At 43.3% G+C, this 18,730-nt stretch overlaps 1 protein-coding gene across 1 annotated transcript in view; it reads left to right on the plus strand.

The window, feature by feature from the left end:
• LOC135518155 (laminin subunit gamma-3-like) overlaps positions 1 to 18,730 on the plus strand; it is a 230,514-nt gene that overhangs the window by 66,226 nt on the left and 145,558 nt on the right. The window contains exons 5-6 of the mRNA XM_064943080.1: positions 7,155 to 7,343; positions 7,566 to 7,683. Of these exons, the coding sequence (XP_064799152.1) occupies positions 7,155 to 7,343; positions 7,566 to 7,683 (307 nt within the window). The remainder of the gene's footprint in view (positions 1 to 7,154; positions 7,344 to 7,565; positions 7,684 to 18,730) is intronic.

Consider the following 18,730-nt stretch of genomic DNA (forward strand, 5'->3'; position numbering starts at 1 on the left):
CATCCTGGGATAGGTCGGACGATGCGCTGTCTTGACGGGAGATACTGGTGGCCCACTTTAGCTAAGGACGTGATGATTTATGTTTCTTCCTGCTCGGTGTGCGCCCAGTGCAAGGCTCCTAGACAACTGCCCAGAGGTAAGCTACAACCTCTACCCGTTCCTCAACGGCCGTGGTCGCACCTGTCGGTGGATTTTTTGACTGATCTTCCACCTTCACAGGGTTACACCACGATCCTGGTCGTTGTGGATCGGTTTTCTAAGTCCTGTCGTCTCCTCCCTTTGCCCGGTCTCCCTACGGCCTTACAAACTGCAGAGGCCCTGTTTACACACGTTTTCCGGCACTATGGGGTGCCTGAGGATATAATGTCTGATCGGGGTCCCCAGTTCACATCAAAGGTCTGGAAGGCGTTCATGGAGCGTCTGTGGATCTCGGTTAGTCTTAACTCAGGTTTTCACCCTGAGAGTAATGGGCAGGTGGATAGAGTTAACCAGGATGTGGGTAGGTTTCTGCGGTCTTATTGCCAGGATCGGCCGGGGGAGTGGGCGAAGTTCGTGCCCTGGGCAAGGATGGCTCAGAACTCGCTACGTCACTCCTCCACTAACCTTACTCCCTTTCAATGTGTATTAGGGTATCAGCCGGTTCTGGCTCCTTGGCATCAGAGCCAGACCGAGGCCCCTGCGGTTGACAATTGGTTTCGGCACGCTGAGGAGACCTGGGAGGCAGCCCACGTCCACCTTCAGCGTGCCATAAAGCGCCAGAAAATTGGGGCAGACCGGCGCCGCAGTGAGGCCCCAGTGTTCGCACCAGGGACAGGGTCTGGCTCTCGACCCGAAACCTGCCCCTTCGCCTGCTCTGCCGGAAGCTGGGTCCGCGGTTTGTGGGGCCGTTTAAAGTCCTGAGGAGAGTGAACGAGGTATGCTATAGGTTACAACTACCCACTCATTACCGTATTAACCCCTCGTTCCATGTGTCTCTCCTCAGGCCGATGGTGGCTGGCCCGCTCCAGGAGGCTGAAGTGCGTGATGTTTTTCCGCCTCCTCTATACATCGAGGGGGTTCGGGCGTACTCTGTTCATTCCATTTTGGGTTTGAGACGTCGGGCGAGGGGCCTTCAGTACCTCGTGGACTGGGAGGGGTACGGGCCGGAGGAGAGATGCTGGGTTCCGGTGGAGGACGTGTTAGATCCTTCCATGTTATCAGAATTCCACCGTCTCCATCCGGATCGCCCTGCACCTCGACCTCCGGGTCGTCCCCGAGGCCGGTGTCGACGCGCAGCTGGAGCCGCGCGTCAGGGGGGGTACTGTCACGACTTCTGCCGAAGTTGTTGCCTCTCCTTGTTCGGGCGGTGCTTGGCATTCGACGTCACCGGTCTTCTAGCCATCATTGATCCTTTTTTCATTTTCCATTGGTTTTGTCTTGTCTTCCCACACACCTGTTTTCAATCCCATTACCTGTTGTGTATATAACCCTCTGTTTCCCCTCATGTCTTTGTCAGAGATTGTTTTATTGTCAGTGTAGTGTGTTTGTTGTATAGGTGCGCGTCGGGTCCTTTTACCCATGTTTGTTTGTTATGTACATTTAGTGTTATGGAGCATACTCCGTGAACTTTATTAAAAGACTCCATTTTACACTCCATTTGACTCTCCTGCGCATGACTTCCCTGCCACCTATTACACCTACGCATGACAATGAGTGAGTATTTGAGATTGGTTTAATTCAGTCACCCCTGGGGAACAATGTATAGTTGGGGTAGTGTATGAGTGAGTATTGGAGATTGGTTTAGTTCAGTCACCCCTGGGGAAATGTATAGTGGGGTAGTGTATGAGTAAGTATTGGAGATTGGTTTAGTTCAGTCACCCCTGGGGAAATGTATAGTTGGGGTAGTGTAATGTATTGGAGATTGGTTTAATTCAGTCACCCCTGGGAAATGGTCAAGGTAGTGTATGAGTGAGTAAGTTTTGAAATGTATAGTGGGGTAGTTTGAGTAAGTATTGGAGATTGGTTCAGTCACCCCTGGGGAAATGTATAGTTGGGGTAGTGTATGAGCGAGTATTGGAGATTGGTTTAGTTCAGTCACTCCTGAGGAAATGTTTAGTTGGGGTATTGTATGAGTGAGTATTGCAGCCAAGTTCCTTTAGGAGTACATAAAGTAGTTTTAGTTTAGTTCAGTCACCCTGGGGAAATGTATAGGGATTTGTTCAAAGAACCCTCTGAGGAAATGTTTAGTTGGGGTATTGTATGAGTGAGTATTGGCCAAGAAGACTATTAGAGATTTGGAGGGAGGACAGCTGAACCCTCTGAGTAGGCTACAGGAGAGTTGGAGGGAGGGCAGCTGAACATTGTACATTGTACAGTAACCACATAACTCTGAACACTAACATTTACAAAGCATACCTGATATTGAACGTATCATATGTAAATGTAAGATGTTGGTGTAGCCTTAACTTAAACTTTCCCAAATTGCTAACCCTAACCTTACATTGTTCTCATATATTTTTACAATATATACAATTTTTGCAGCTGGCTCATCTAGCGGAAATCACTCACTTCTGCCTCCAGGGCAAGATTCATGACAATAAACATCAACCTGCTGCTGATGTTTTCGTGTGAGACTGTCAGTTACATACCAAATGCGTGTTTGTGTGTGTGAGAAATCGTCGGTTTGTGTGTCTGGCTGTGAACCGAAAATTGTCACCTGTGTACTTTTTCCGGATTAACTGTGTGTGTGTGCAAACGTTGTTTGGTCAATCCTCAAGGTGTTTTTTCACATATCTCTTCATTGATATGTGTGTGTGTGTAAATTAGCGTGAGTGCAAATATCAACGCGGTTCAGGCTTATCGCACTGTGCACTGAGCGGTGAATGGTTCTTTTGAACACTGCTGAGGAGGAATTGTAATTGGTTGGACTGATAAACGCATAAAGGAGAGGCCTCGTTAATTGTTTTTATGCTTGATTCTATTAAGAAACACGCTTGTTTTAATTACACTCATGCTGTGTTCTAAATAGCACCCTTTCCCTATATAGTGTACTTTACCTTTGACCAGGGCACATACGGCTATGGTCAAATCTATTGCACTATGTAGGGAATAGGGTGCAATTTGGGAGGAAGCCTGAGTCTCTGTACCAAACAGGTGGCTTTTTTACATAGACTGCCTCATGCAGCTGCACTGTACTGTAAAGGAAAAAATGAATATATTATTAAACACATAGAAGAAAAGAAGCACTGAATGTGAAAGAACTATAGAGTAAAAGTGAATGCTCTGTTTATTATAATGTTCAGCCTCCATATTCGGCGAGATAGAAACTAATTTTGCCGAAGCTTACCGGACCAAGCTCTGTCTCTCTCTTCTCTGCCGTGTATGGCATGTGTCTGGAACCAGTACCATATGGCCCTACTTGTCAGAACACAAACACTTTAATTGACAACGGGTGACAGACAGACAGACAGACAGACAGACAGACAGACAGACAGACAGACAGACAGACAGACAGACAGACAGACAGACAGACAGACAGACAGACAGACAGACAGACAGACAGACAGACAGACAGACAGACAGACAGACAGACAGACAGACAGACAGACAGAGGGGGGGGGGGGTGGAGGGGAAGAGAGTTGAGCAAAGTACACACAGACACATAGGCACACATAGTTGCTTATATTTATGTTGTCACAACATCCTTCTGGTTATACTTAGCAGACATACGTGTCTAATTTAGCTTACTATTCACTTCCTAGTTGGAAAGACATTTTAGTAAGTGCACCTGAGATACCTGCGTTGAATACATGTGTATTCTCAGGCAGACTCAATATATTTGCAGTCACACATTATCACTCATGATCATCTTTAAAGGGTATATACTGTATGAACATTTTTAGCAGGGAAAACAACTGTTACAAAACAACTCAACATCCACCCAGTAGCCTATTCCCAACCACCAGTAATCTAATTTCCCCTCATTTAAAAAAATCACACTATTGATGGATTTCTATCAATTGCTCTGAGACATCATTGAGGGAATCAAGGAGCTTTGCAAAGTATAGGACTGGCTATTTATCACTGACATGTGCAGATCATGACAGAGGTAATATCACAATAATAAGTAATTTTCTAAATGAAAAATATGAGACCCAGGGATGGATTGATCAGGGGATGTTCATTCAACAAACAACCAGTTAGCTGTTCAACTCAATGCCTATCAAGTAGCCTACCCAGTACCCATATGTCAAAAAGGCTACTGACTGGGAGTGTACACTGTGTGAATGGTAGCTGCCATGGTCTCTCCTTTAAAAACACGCCATGGTCTCTGCCTAGAAAACTCCTCAGACTAGCCTGTTATTCAGGCCATTATTGGAAGGACAATGCAGTGCATGAACAAGGCAGGGAGAAAGAGAGAGAGATAAAGAGAGAGAGAGAGAGATGGCAGCCCACGTGACCACTGAGGCTGTAGGTGCGCACATTTTCCACCTTAAGAAAGCACTCACTAGCCTAGCTAGCTACTGTAATGAATAGCTAGATGCAACTATGTTGATTGCAGAAAATGTGCAAAGCTGGTGGACATGGAAATCAAATACGTCATTCTCCTCATTGATGGGCCGGACACCACTCGGAATAGACTTGAGCTTCTTCGTCTCCACATTTCAGCACCACATCCAACTTTCAACTATACTAAGCTACTTTAACTACTACTAGGCTACCTACTGTATTATGGTTACAGTCGACTATGTACAGACAACGTTCAGTAATGCTACAGTCATTTAAATACATCAATAAAGTAGTTGAAAAGAGGTAGCCTTTGGCTGGATGCCATGTTCCAGTTGGCCTAAATGAGCTTAAGATGAATTTTTCAACTGTGATTATTATCAGGGAGGTTAGGTAAGGTTATGTCTATGGCCACCAATTACATGATCAATGTTGCAAATGTGAAGTGTAAGCCATTGATCATATAGGCATCCCACCGGGCACACACTGGTTGTGTCACGCCCTGGTTGAAATATATTATGTTTTTTCTTCATTTATTCGGTCAGGCCAATGTGTGACATGGGTTATTGTGGTGTGTTTTTGTCTTGGGGTTTTGTGGGGTGTCTAGCGTAGTCTATGGCTGCCTGAGGCGGTTCTCAATCAGAGTCAGGTGATTATCGTTGTCTCTGATTGGGAACCATATTTAGGCAGCCATATTCTTTGAGTGTTTCGTGGGTGATTGTTCCTGTCTCTGTGTTTAGTTTCACTAGATAGGCTGTATAGTTTTTTTCACGTTTCCGTCTGTTGTTTTTGTACATTTCGGTATTTTCATGTCAAGTCATTTTTCCATCATTAAACATGAGTAACCACCACGCTGCATTTTGGTCCGCTCCTCCTTCAACAGAGGAAAGTCGTTACAGGTTGAATCGACGAACCAACGTGTAATAGACGTTGAGTTGACATCTGTGCCCAGTGGGCTTTCGACATATGTGGATGTTGAAAATAGAGATTTATTTGTATTTCTAGAATCATATACCTATATAATTGACGAAGCAGGTCCATCTTAATTCTGCTATTAGGCAATTGACTACATTTCCCCTGTTTTTCTATGGCCTCTGCTATGGTAGACTATTATGCTGCAGTTGATTGACTCATTCCCAGAGTGACCTCTATTGTTTCAGAATTACACATTTCCAGAACGCTTTAAAAAGTATGTTTACAAGCTGTTGGTTTAAATTCATATTGTTAATTTTTTAGGAATCAAATGTTAATATATAGAATGAAAATAAGACTATGGTGCCTGGTGAAGGATGTTCGTGTAACAATCTTAGGCGTAGTGGGTGAGGAGTCAGGTGCAGGAGGCAGAAAGTTCTGAACAGCGCTTTATTCAGCACAGGGCAAAATAGTCTATACAACGAAACTGAGCTTCATAAAACAAATGCCCAAAACAGGAACCAAACCAAGATCGCACTACCACACATACAAAAGGGGAATAAACAAGCCCGCACGAAGACCGGTCGGCCTACTGACTTAAATAGCCAAACTAAAAGTCTAAACAAGAAACAAGTGAAACAAATCAGACCAAACCAACAGAAAAGGGAAAAAGGGATCAGTGGCAGCTAGTAGGCTGGTGACGACGACCGCCGAGCACCGCCCGAACAGGAAGGGGAGCCACCTTCGGTAGCTGTCGTGACAGTTCTTCTCCATGACAACTTGTTTCATATACACCCTAAGGCCTTTTTATACCTCATACCTGTCTGCTACAGGTACTATAAGCAAAAATCAACACATGTAAATAAAGTCATTGACTGTAGTAGGTGTTTTATTATGTCTTATATTTTTCACATTTTAATCATTAGCAGACTCATATCCAGTGGTTTACAAATCAGACTTTCATATCTTACTGTGTAGGCCCACCTGTATGCACCCAAATCCTATAAATTGAGAATGACACATGTAAGACTATAACTATGCAGCACTGGTTTAGACCTTGATCTTTCTGTGGCTCTGAGGCCTATCAATAGATAGTCTCGTTAATATATGCCTAACCTCTATACTCTAATAGCAAATACACTCACTTCCTACTCTGTAGAGCAAAATACAACTAGAATGGAACCTCTCCTCTCTTCAATCAGGGAGGAATAATCACATAGTTATTGCAAACTTAACAGAAAATTTGATGTGTAATAAAATAGGATATTTTCTAGAATCCTAAACCTCATGTAGCCAGACAGAGAGACAGCAGAATACTGCAGTGGAGAGGAAATGAAGAGTACTCTACCGAGTCCTGTGATTGGAGGTTATCGATTGAGTAATCGTCTCTTGTACAAACACTTATTAGCGTTATCACGGTGCTCCCTGACTAAGTGATTGGCTGATCATTAGGCCCGTGTGAAATGGGATTATAAATGTACCTGTACATTAGGATCCAATCCCACATGCATAATCTCTCATAAGCATACAGTAACCCCCATCCATTCTCTCTCACTTTTCCTCCCCATCTCACTCTCCCTCTCTCGCCATTTCCCTGACCTCATCTCCTCCCACTCTCCCCTCCCTCTCTTTTTGCTCATCTTTTCCCCTCTCTTTCTTATTTACCTCTCTCTCTCCCTCCATCCCCTCCATACCACCCACCCACATTCTCTTCCTCTTGCTATCCCCCCTGTCTCTCTCTCTCTCTCTCTCCTCAGAGTGTAACTGCAGTGGGCAGGCAGATGTGTGTGTGTTCGATGCAGAGCAGTACCGCAGCACAGCAAGTGGGGGGCGCTGTGTAGACTGTAGGGACCAGACTGATGGACCGCATTGTGAACGCTGTAGAGAGAACCACTACCGACGGTCATCACAGGACCCCTGCAGCCCCTGTGACTGTAACACCATGGGTAAACCATGTATTTTAGACTGCCTCATATTAAGGCATCATAAACATGAACTATCCATCCATTTCTCTCTCTCACTCACTCACTCACTCACTCACTCACTCACTCACTCACTCTCTCACCCTGTCATCCCCCCTCTCTCCCTCCCACTCTCTCTCTCTCTCTCTCTCTCTCTCTCTCTCTCATTCTCACTCTCTCTCTCTCTCCCTCCATCCTCTCTCCCAGGTTCTGTGAGTCTGCAGTGTGGTGTGGAGGGGAAGTGTGAGTGCAGACCCACTGTGTCAGGGGTGAAGTGTGACACCTGTCAACCCGGTTTCCACTCCCTCAGCCCTGGCGGCTGCAGGTACACACACACATGTACACGGAAAAATAAACAAACACTTTGATGACAGAGAGAGAGTAATAGAACAATGCAGGGTTTTTTTAAGGATATTTTTTCTTTCTGTTTGCGTCTAATCTACGACCACGTTCAGTAGGCCACGATATTGTAGAACTATCTGCCCAGGTCAGTATATTGCACTACTGAATGCAACCCTGTGTGGGGTGTGTGTTCATATTTAATTTCAACATGAAGACATATTATTTTAGAAGCACATCTTAACTTTCCTTGAACCTCTGGTGTAGAGAAGACCAGCAATCCAATTCTAGTTTGTGTTTATTGATTTATCTTGTTATGCTGCGTTGGTTCTAGCCATTAGAAACGCACTATCCCTGACCTTATTTGCTTCTGTAATGTTGAGGTGTATGCCATGGCTGAGCAGAACACCAAAATGTGGTCTTTCATCCAGTTTGCAACAACTATCCACTCTTGCTATTTTTGCTAATTCATCACTACTGTTACCTGATCTATTAACAACACCGCTATTTGCAATTTCATTACAATAAACTTGATATAGTAAACAGTAACTAAACCTATCACAAAGATAGAGTGAACAGTACCTACACCTATCCCCTTGACATAGTAAACAGTACCCACTCCTATCCACTTGACATAGTAAACAGTACCTACATCTATCCCCTTGACATAGTAAACAGTACCTACTCCTATCCCCTTGACACAGTAAACAGTAACTACACTTATCCCTTTGATATAGTAAATAATAACTACATATATCCCGTTGACATAGTAAACAATACCCACTCCTATCACCTTAATATGGGAAACAGTACCCACTTCTATCCCCTTGATATAGTAAACGCACCTACTCCTATCCACTTGATATACTATACAGCACCTACACCTGTCCCTTACATATAATAAACAATACCTGATCATATCCCATGTATATAGTAAACAGTACCAACTCCTATACCCTTCATATAGTAAACAGTACCCATTCCTCTTAATATAGTAAACATTACCTAAACCTATACAATTAAAATAGTAAACAGTACCTAATCATATCCATTTGAAATAGTAAACAGTACCCACTCCTATCCCCCTGATATAGTAAACAGTACCCACTCCAATCCCCTTCATACAGTGAACACTACCCACTCCTATCCCCTTGATATAGTAAACAGTACCCACTCCAATCCCCTTCATACAGTGAACACTACCCACTCCTATCCCCTTAATATAGTAAACAGTACCCACTCCTATACCCTTCATACAGTGAACACTACCCACTCCTATCCCCCTGATATAGTAAACAGTACCCACTCCAATCCCCTTCATACAGTGAACACTACCCACTCCTATCCCCTAATATAGTAAACAGTACCCACTCCTATCCCCTTAATATAGTAAACAATCCAATCCCCTTCATACAGTGAACACTACCCACTCCTATCCCCTTGATATAGTAAACAGTACCCACTCCAATCCCTTCATACAGTGAACACTACCCACTCCTATCCCCTTAATATAGTAAACAGTACCCACTCCAATCCCCTTCATACAGTGAACACTACCCACTCCTATCCCCCTGATATAGTAAACAGTACCCACTCCAATCCCCTTCATACAGTGAACACTACCCACTCCTATCCCCCTGATATAGTAAACAGTACCCACTCCAATCCCCTTCATACAGTGAACACTACCCACTCCTATCCCCTTAATATAGTAAACAGTACCCACTCCTATACCCTTCATACAGTGAACACTACCCACTCCTATCCCCCTGATATAGTAAACAGTACCCACTCCAATCCCCTTCATACAGTGAACAGTACCCACTCCTATCCCCTTAATATAGTAAACAATACCCACTCCAATCCCCTTCATACAGTGAACAGTACCCACTCCTATCCCATTAATATAGTAAACAATACCCACTCCTATCCCCTTAATATGGCAGTACCTGCTCATATCACCTTGATATAGTAAACAGTACCTACACCTATCCCCTTAATATAGTAAACAGTACCTACACCTATCCCCTTAATATAGTAAACAGTACCTACACCTATCCCCTTGACATAGTAAACAGTACCTACACCTATCCCCTTGACATAGTAAACAGTACCCACTCCTATCCAATTGACATAGTAAACAGTACCTACATCTTTCCCCTTGATATAGTAAACAGTACCTATACCTATCCCCTTGACATAGTAAACAGTACCTACACCTATCCCCTTGACATAGTAAACAGTACCCACTCCTATCCAATTGACATAGTAAACAGTACCTACATCTTTCCCCTTGACATAGTTAACAGTACCTACACCTATCCCCTTGACATAGTAAACAGTACCTACAACTATCCCCTTGATGTAGTAAACAGTACCTTCACATATCCCCTTGACATAGTAAACAGTACCTACACCTATCCCCTTGACATAGCAAACAGTACATATACCTATCCCCTTGATGTAGTAAACAGTACCTACACCTATCCCCTTGACATAGTAAACAGTACCTTCACATATCCCCTTGACATAGTAAACAGTACATATACCTATCCCCGTGATGTAGTAAAAAGTACCTACACCTATCCCCTTGACATAGCAAACAGTACATATACCTATCCCCTTGATGTAGTAAACAGTACCTACCCCTATCCCCTTGACATAGTAAACAGCACCTACACCTATCCCCTTGATGTAGTAAACAGTACCTACACCTATCCCCTTGATGTAGTAAACAGTACCTACACCTATCCCCTTGATGTAGTAAACAGTACATATACCTACTTGATGTAGTAAACAGTACCTATATCCCCTTGACATAGTATACACCTATCCCCTTGATGTAGTAAACAGTACCTACACCTATCCCCTTGATGTAGTGTAAACAGTACCTACACCTATCCCCTTGATGTAGTAAACAGTACCTACACCTATCCCCTTGATGTAGTAAACAGTACCTATACCTATCCCCTTGACATAGTATCCCCTTGATGTAGTAAACAGTACCTACACCTATCCCCTTGAGATAGTAAACAGTACCTATACCTATCCCCTTGATGTAGTAAACAGTATCCCCAACTATATCCCCTTGACATAGTAAACAGTACCTATACCTATCCCCTTGATGTAGTAAACAGTACCTATACCTATCCCCTTGATGTAGTAAACAGTACCTACACCTATATCCCCTTGACATAGTAAACAGTACCTACACCTATCCCCTTGATGTAGTAAACAGTACCCACTCCTATCCCCTTGATGTAGTAAACAGTACCTATACCTATCCCCTTGACATAGTAAACTATCCCATGATGTAGTAAACAGTACCTACACCTATCCCCTTGATGTAGTAAACAGTAAACACCTATCCCCTTGATGTAGTAAACAGTACCGACACCTATCCCCTTGATGTAGTAAACAGTACCTACACCTATCCCCTTGATGTAGTAAACAGTACCTACACCTATCCCCTTGTTTTAGTAAACAGTACCTACACCTATCCCCTTGATGTCGTAAACAGTACCTACACCTATCCCCTTGATGTAGTAAACAGTAACAACACCTATCCCCTTGATGTAGTAAACAGTACCTATACCTATCCCCTTGATGTAGTAAACAGTAACAACACCTATCCCCTTGATGTAGTAAACAGTACCTATACCTATCCCATTGACGTAGTAAACAGTACCTACACGTATCCCCTTGAAATAGTAAACTAGTCTAGTAAACAGTTCCCACTCCTACCCCTTTGATGTAGTAAACAGTACCTATACCTATCCCCTTGATGTAGTAAACAGTACCTACACCTATCCCCTTGATGTAGTAAACAGTACCTACACCTATCCCCTTGATGTAGTAAACAGTACCTACACCTATCCCCTTGATGTGGTAAACAGTACCTACTACTATCCCCTTGATGTAGTAAACAGTACCCACCCCTATCCCATTGACATAGTAAACAGTACCCACTCCTATCCCCTTGATGTAGTAAACAGTACCCACTCCTATCCCCATGATGTAGTAAACAGTACCTACACCTATCCCCTTGATGTAGTAAACATGACCTACACCTATCCCCTTGATGTAGTAAACAGAACCTACACCTATCCCCTTGATGTTGTAAACATGACCTACACCTATCCCCTTGATGTAGTAAACAGTACCTACACCTATCCCCTTGATGTAGTAAACATGACCTACACCTATCCCCTTGATGTAGTAAACAATACCTACACCTATCCCCTTGATGTAGTAAAGATGACCTACACCTATCCCCTTGATGTAGTAAACAGAACCTATACCTATCCCCTTGACATAGTAAACAGGACCTACACCTATCCCCTTGATGTAGTAAACAGTACCTATACCTATCCCCTTGACTTAGTAAACAGGACCTACACCTATCCACCTTGACATAGTAAAAAGGACCTACACCTATCCCCTTGACATAGTAAACAGTACCTATACCTATACCCTTGACATAGTAAACAGTACCTATACCTACCCCCTTGAATTAGTAAACAGTACCTACACCTATCCCCTTGACATAGTAAACAGTAACACCTATCCCCTTGACTTGTAGTAAACAGTACCCACTACCTATCCCCCTACACTCCTATCCCCTTGATGTAGTAAACAGTACCTACACCTATCCCCTTGATGTAGTAAACAGTACCTACACCTATCCCCTTGATGTAGTACAGTATAAACCTATCCCCTTGATGTAGTAAACAGTACCTACACCTATCCCCTTGATAGTAAACAGTAATCCCCTTGATGTAGTAAACAGTACCTACACCTATCCCCTTGATGTAGTAAACAGTACCTACACCTATCCCCTTGATGTAGTAAACAGTACCTACACCTATCCCCTTGATGTAGTAAACAGTACCCACTCCTATCCCCCTTGATGTAGTAAACAGTATCCCCTTGATGTAGTAAACAGTACCTATACCTATCCCCTTGATGTAGTAAACAGTACTCCTATCCCCTTGATGTAGTAAACTCCTATCCCCTTGATGTAGTAAACAGTACCCACCTATCCCCATTGAGTAAACAGTATCCCTTGATGTAGTAAACAGTACCCACTCCTATCCCCTTGATGTAGTAAACAGTAAACAGTACCTACACCTATCCCCTTGATGTAGTAAACAGAACCTACACCTATCCCCTTGATGTAAACATGTGTAAACATGACCTACACCTATCCCCTTGATGTAGTAAACAGTACCACACCTATCCCCTTGATGTAGTAAACAGTACCTACACCTATCCCCTTGATGTAGTAAACATGACCTACACCTATCCCCTTGATGTAGTAAACAATACCTACACCTATCCCCTTGATGTAGTAAAGATGACCTACACCTATCCCCTTGATGTAGTAAACAGTACCTATACCTATCCCCTTGACTTAGTAAGCAGGACCTACACCTATCCCCTTGACATAGTAAAAAGGACCTACACCTATCCCCTTGACATAGTAAACAGTACCTACACCTATCCCCTTGATGTAGTAAACAGTACCTACACCTATCCCCTTAATATAGTAAACAGTACCTACACCTATCCCCTTGACATAGTAAACAGTACCTATACCTACCCCCTTGAATTAGTAAACAGTACCTACACCTATCCCCTTGACATAGTAAACAGTACCTATACCTATCCCCTTGACTTAGTAAACAGAACCTATACCTATCCCCTTGACATAGTAAACAGGACCTACACCTATCCCCTTGATGTAGTAAACAGTACCTATACCTATCCCCTTGACTTAGTAAGCAGGACCTACACCTATCCCCTTGACATAGTAAAAAGGACCTACACCTATCCCCTTGACATAGTAAACAGTACCTACACCTATCCCCTTGATGTAGTAAACAGTACCTACACCTATCCCCTTAATATAGTAAACAGTACCTACACCTATCCCCTTGACATAGTAAACAGTACCTATACCTACCCCCTTGAATTAGTAAACAGTACCTACACCTATCCCCTTGACATAGTAAACAGTACCTATACCTATCCCCTTGACATAGTAAACAGTACCCACTCCTATCCCCTTGATGTAGTAAACAGTACCTACACCTATCCCCTTGATGTAGTAAACAGTACCTATACCTATCCCCTTGATGTAGTAAACAGTACCTACAACTATATCCCCTTGAGATAGTAAACAGTACCTATACCTATCCCCTTTATGTAGTAAACAGTGCCTACACCTATATCCCCTTGACATAGTAAACAGTACCTATACCTATCCCCTTGATGTAGTAAACAGTACCTATACCTATCCCCTTGATGTAGTAAACAGTACCTACACCTATATCCCCTTGACATAGTAAACAGTACCTACACCTATCCCCTTGATGTAGTAAGCAGTACCCACTCCTATCCCCTGGATGTAGTAAACAGTACCTATACCTATCCCCTTGACATAGTAAACTAGTCTAGTAAACAGTACCTACACCTATCCCCTTGATGTAGTAAACAGTACCTACACCTATCCCCTTGATGTAGTAAACAGTACCTACACCTATCCCCTTGATGTAGTAAACAGTACCTACACCTATCCCCTTGTTTTAGTAAACAGTACCTACACCTATCCCCTTGATGTAGTAAACAGTACCTACACCTATGCCCTTGATGTAGTAAACAGTACCTACACCTATCCCCTTGATGTAGTAAACAGTAACAACACCTATCCCCTTGATGTAGTAAACAGTACCTATACCTATCCCCTTGATGTAGTAAACAGTAACAACACCTATCCCCTTGATGTAGTAAACAGTACCTATACCTATCCCATTGACGGAGAAAACAGTACCTACACCTATCCCCTTGAAATAGTAAACTAGTCTAGTAAACAGTTCCCACTCCTACCCCTTTGATGTAGTAAACAGTACCTATACCTATCCCCTTGATGTAGTAAACAGTACCTACACCTATCCCCTTGATGTAGTAAACAGTACCTACACCTATCCCCTTGATGTGGTAAACAGTACCTACTACTATCCCCTTGATGTAGTAAACAGTACCCACTCCTATCCCCTTGACATAGTAAACAGTACCCACTCCTATCCCCTTGATGTAGTAAACAGTACCCACTCCTATCCCCATGATGTAGTAAACAGTACCTACACCTATCCCCTTGATGTAGTAAACAGTACCTACACCTATCCCCTTGATGTAGTAAACATGACCTACACCTATCCCCTTGATGTAGTAAACAATACCTACACCTATCCCCTTGATGTAGTAAAGATGACCTACACCTATCCCCTTGATGTAGTAAACAGAACCTATACCTATCCCCTTGACATAGTAAACAGGACCTACACCTATCCCCTTGATGTAGTAAACAGTACCTATACCTATCCCCTTGACATAGTAAACAGTACCTATACCTATACCCTTGACATAGTAAACAGTACCTATACCTACCCCCTTGAATTTGTAAACAGTACCTACACCTATCCCCTTGACATAGTAAACAGTACCCACTCCTATTCCCTTGATGTAGTAAACAGTACCCACTCCTATCCCCTTGATGTTGTAAACAGTACCTACACCTATCCCCTTGACATAGTAAACAGTACCCACTCCTATCCCCTTGATGTTGTAAACAGTACCTATACCTATCCCCTTGACGTAGTAAACAGTACCTACACCTATCCCCTTGAAATAGTAAACTAGTCTAGTAAACAGTTCCCACTCCTACCCCCTTGATGTAGTAAACAGTACCTACACCTATCCCCTTGATGTGGTAAACAGTACCCACTCCTATCCCCTTGATGTAGTAAACAGTACCCACTCCTATCCCCTTGATGTTGTAAACAGTACCTACACCTATCCCCTTGACATAGTAAACAGTACCCACTCCTATCCCCTTGATGTTGTAAACAGTACCTATACCTATCCCCTTGACGTAGTAAACAGTACCTACTCCTATCCCCTTGAAATAGTAAACTAGTCTAGTAAACAGTTCCCACTCCTACCCCCTTGATGTAGTAAACAGTACCTACACCTATCCCCTTGATGTAGTAAACAGTACCTACACCTATCCCCTTGATGTGGTAAAAAGTACCCACTCCTATCCCCTTGATGTAGTAAACAGTACCCACTCCTATCCCCATGATGTAGTAAACAGTACCTACACCTATCCCCTTGATGTAGTAAACATGACCTACACCTATCCCCTTGACATAGTAAACAGGACCTACACCTATCCCCTTGACATAGTAAACAGTACCTATACCTATCCCCTTGACATAGTAAACAGGACCTACACCTATACCCTTGACATAGTAAACAGTACCTATACCTATCCCCTTGACATAGTAAACAGTACCCACTCCTATCCCCTTGATGTAGTAAACAGTACCTACACCTATCCCCTTGACATAGTAAACAGTACCTATACCTATCCCCTTGACATAGTAAACAGTACCCACTCCTATCCCCTTGATGTAGTAAACAGTACCCACTCCTATCCCCTTGATGTTGTAAACAGTACCTACACCTATCCCCTTGATGTAGTAAACAGTATCCACTCCTATCCCCTTGATGTAGTAAACAGTACCTATACCTATCCCTTTGATGTAGTAAACAGTACCTACACCTATCCCCTTGATGTAGTAAACAGTACCTACACCTATCCCCTTGACATAGTAAACAGTACCTTCACCTATCCCCTTGACATAGTAAACAGTACCTACACCTATCCCTTGACATAGTAAACTTGTCTAGTAAAAAGTACCCACTACTATCCCCTTGATGTAGTAAACAGTACCTATACCTATCCCCTTGACATAGTAAACTAGTCTAGTAAACAGTGAACTAGTAAATAGTACCTAGACCTGCCCTATTCATAGAGTAAAGAGTACTTCTATATAGTAAACAGTACTTCTAGTATACAGTACCCAGTCCTATACCCTTGATATAGTAAACAGTATGTACACCTATCATCTTAATATAGTAAACAGTACCAACACCTATCCCCTTAATATACTAAATGGTACCTACTCCTGTCCCCTTAATAGATTAAACAGAACCTGCTCATATCCCTTTCGTCATGAACCGTCCATAAGTCCATAACAATAGGGAGACAACGTGGAGATAAGGAGTAACAAAATATATATTTATTATATCAAGTAATTAAGTATAATATACAACAGTGCGTGTAATCAGTAATAAGTAGCGTAAGTGAGTGTTTTGCATGCATGGGATAATGCAGGGTGTTGAAAAATGCTAAAGGTGTCTTCATGGAGAGAGTCCCCTCCATGACAGGGGATGTGGTGTATTTATCCAGTGAGACAACGGGCCCAGATGTTTCCCCGTGTAGCTGACGACCCTCCCTACTCCGCCCACCGGCATCCTAATAAGGAAACAAGAACAAAGAGAGAATACGGCAGACAGAGTGGGATGGTCGTCACCCCCCCCCCCCCCATAAAACCGGGGACCAACAAGGACCCCGGAACACCAAATTGACACAGCGACCCAAATTGACACAGCCTCTGCGTCCCAAATTGACACAGCCTCTGCGACCCAAATTGACACAGCCTCTGCGGCCCAAATTGACACAGCCTCTGCGACACAAATTGATGAGGGGTTATGTGTTCACACTTCCAATTTGCTCCAGCCAACCTCCTCCTCCCCAGACCTCAGCAACCTTTGCACAGGAAGGGACATTTAAGAGGAAAGACGAAAACAAGACCAGGAGGGAACAGACAGGACAGAGAGAACATGACAATACGAAACAATGGTCAGTCATATAAACAACGAGAGAGCGCATCAGCAATCACGTTTTCAATCCCCCGGATGTGCCGCACATCGAGATGGAATGATTGTAAAAATAAACACCATCTCATTATCCTCTGGTTCGGATACATCATGGACCTCAAAAAAATTAGGGTTATGGTCAGTGTAGACCACAATAGGTACTACCCCCAACCCGACATACACTTCGAAGTGTTTTAGCTCCCAAATGAGTGCTAGCGCTTCCTTTTCAATAACCGAATAGTTCAAATGATAATCGTCAAACTTTTTGGAAAAGAAACTAACAGGCCTCTCAACCCCAGACACATCTGCTTGCAGCAAAACTGCACCTGCTCCCACATGACTAGCATCCACCTGCAAGGTAAATGACAAATCCACACGAGGAGCAGCCAGCACCGGAGTTGAGGTATGCAACCTCTTTGCATCTTCAAAAGCGTGTTGACAACGAGTAGACCAAACATAAACAGCCTTAGCTTTCAGCATATCTGTCAAGTGAGCGACCACAGTAGAGAAGTTATTACAAAAACTATGGTAATAACCAATCATGCCCAAGAAACGCATCCGTTCCTTTTTAATAGTTGGTGGTGGAAAAGCATCAATAACTACCACTTTAGCCCGAACACCGACGCACTTCACCCTGCCCAACCACCTTTCCAAGGTATGTAACGGTCGCCTGAGCAAACTCACATTTAGCCAGATTGATCGTGAGGTGACCCGCAGCCAGACGTTCGAACAAGGCTTGAATACGGGACACATGATCTTCCCAAGTATCTGCATATATCACTACATCGTCCAAATAAACAGCGCACCCGGTCAGACCGGCGACAACCCTGTTCATAAGTCGCTGAAAAGTGGCAGGTGCATTACGCAGGCCGAAACTCATAACCAAATACGAGTACAGACCAAAGGGTGTCATAAAGGCAGAGATTTCACGTGCTCTAGTCGCCAGTAGCCTTTTAACAGGTCAAATTTGCTCAAACTTAGCTGCACTGACTTGATCAACACAGTCCGCCATCCGAGGAAGAGGAAATGAATCTGGCTTTGTGACACTGTTTACCTTATGGTAGTCTGTACAAAATTGGTTTGTCCCATCCGGTTTACTGACCAAGATACAGGGAGAAGCCCAACTGGAGAAAGAAGGCTCTGCTATCTTATTCTCCAGCATCCAGACAACGCAGTTTCTCTGAAGAAACTCTATAGAACCGCTGACGAATGGGGTCAGCATCTCCAATGTCAATATCATGTTCTAT

Source organism: Oncorhynchus masou, chromosome 28, assembly GCF_036934945.1.
Source record: "Oncorhynchus masou masou isolate Uvic2021 chromosome 28, UVic_Omas_1.1, whole genome shotgun sequence".
Classification (NCBI taxonomy): Eukaryota; Metazoa; Chordata; class Actinopteri; order Salmoniformes; family Salmonidae; genus Oncorhynchus; species Oncorhynchus masou.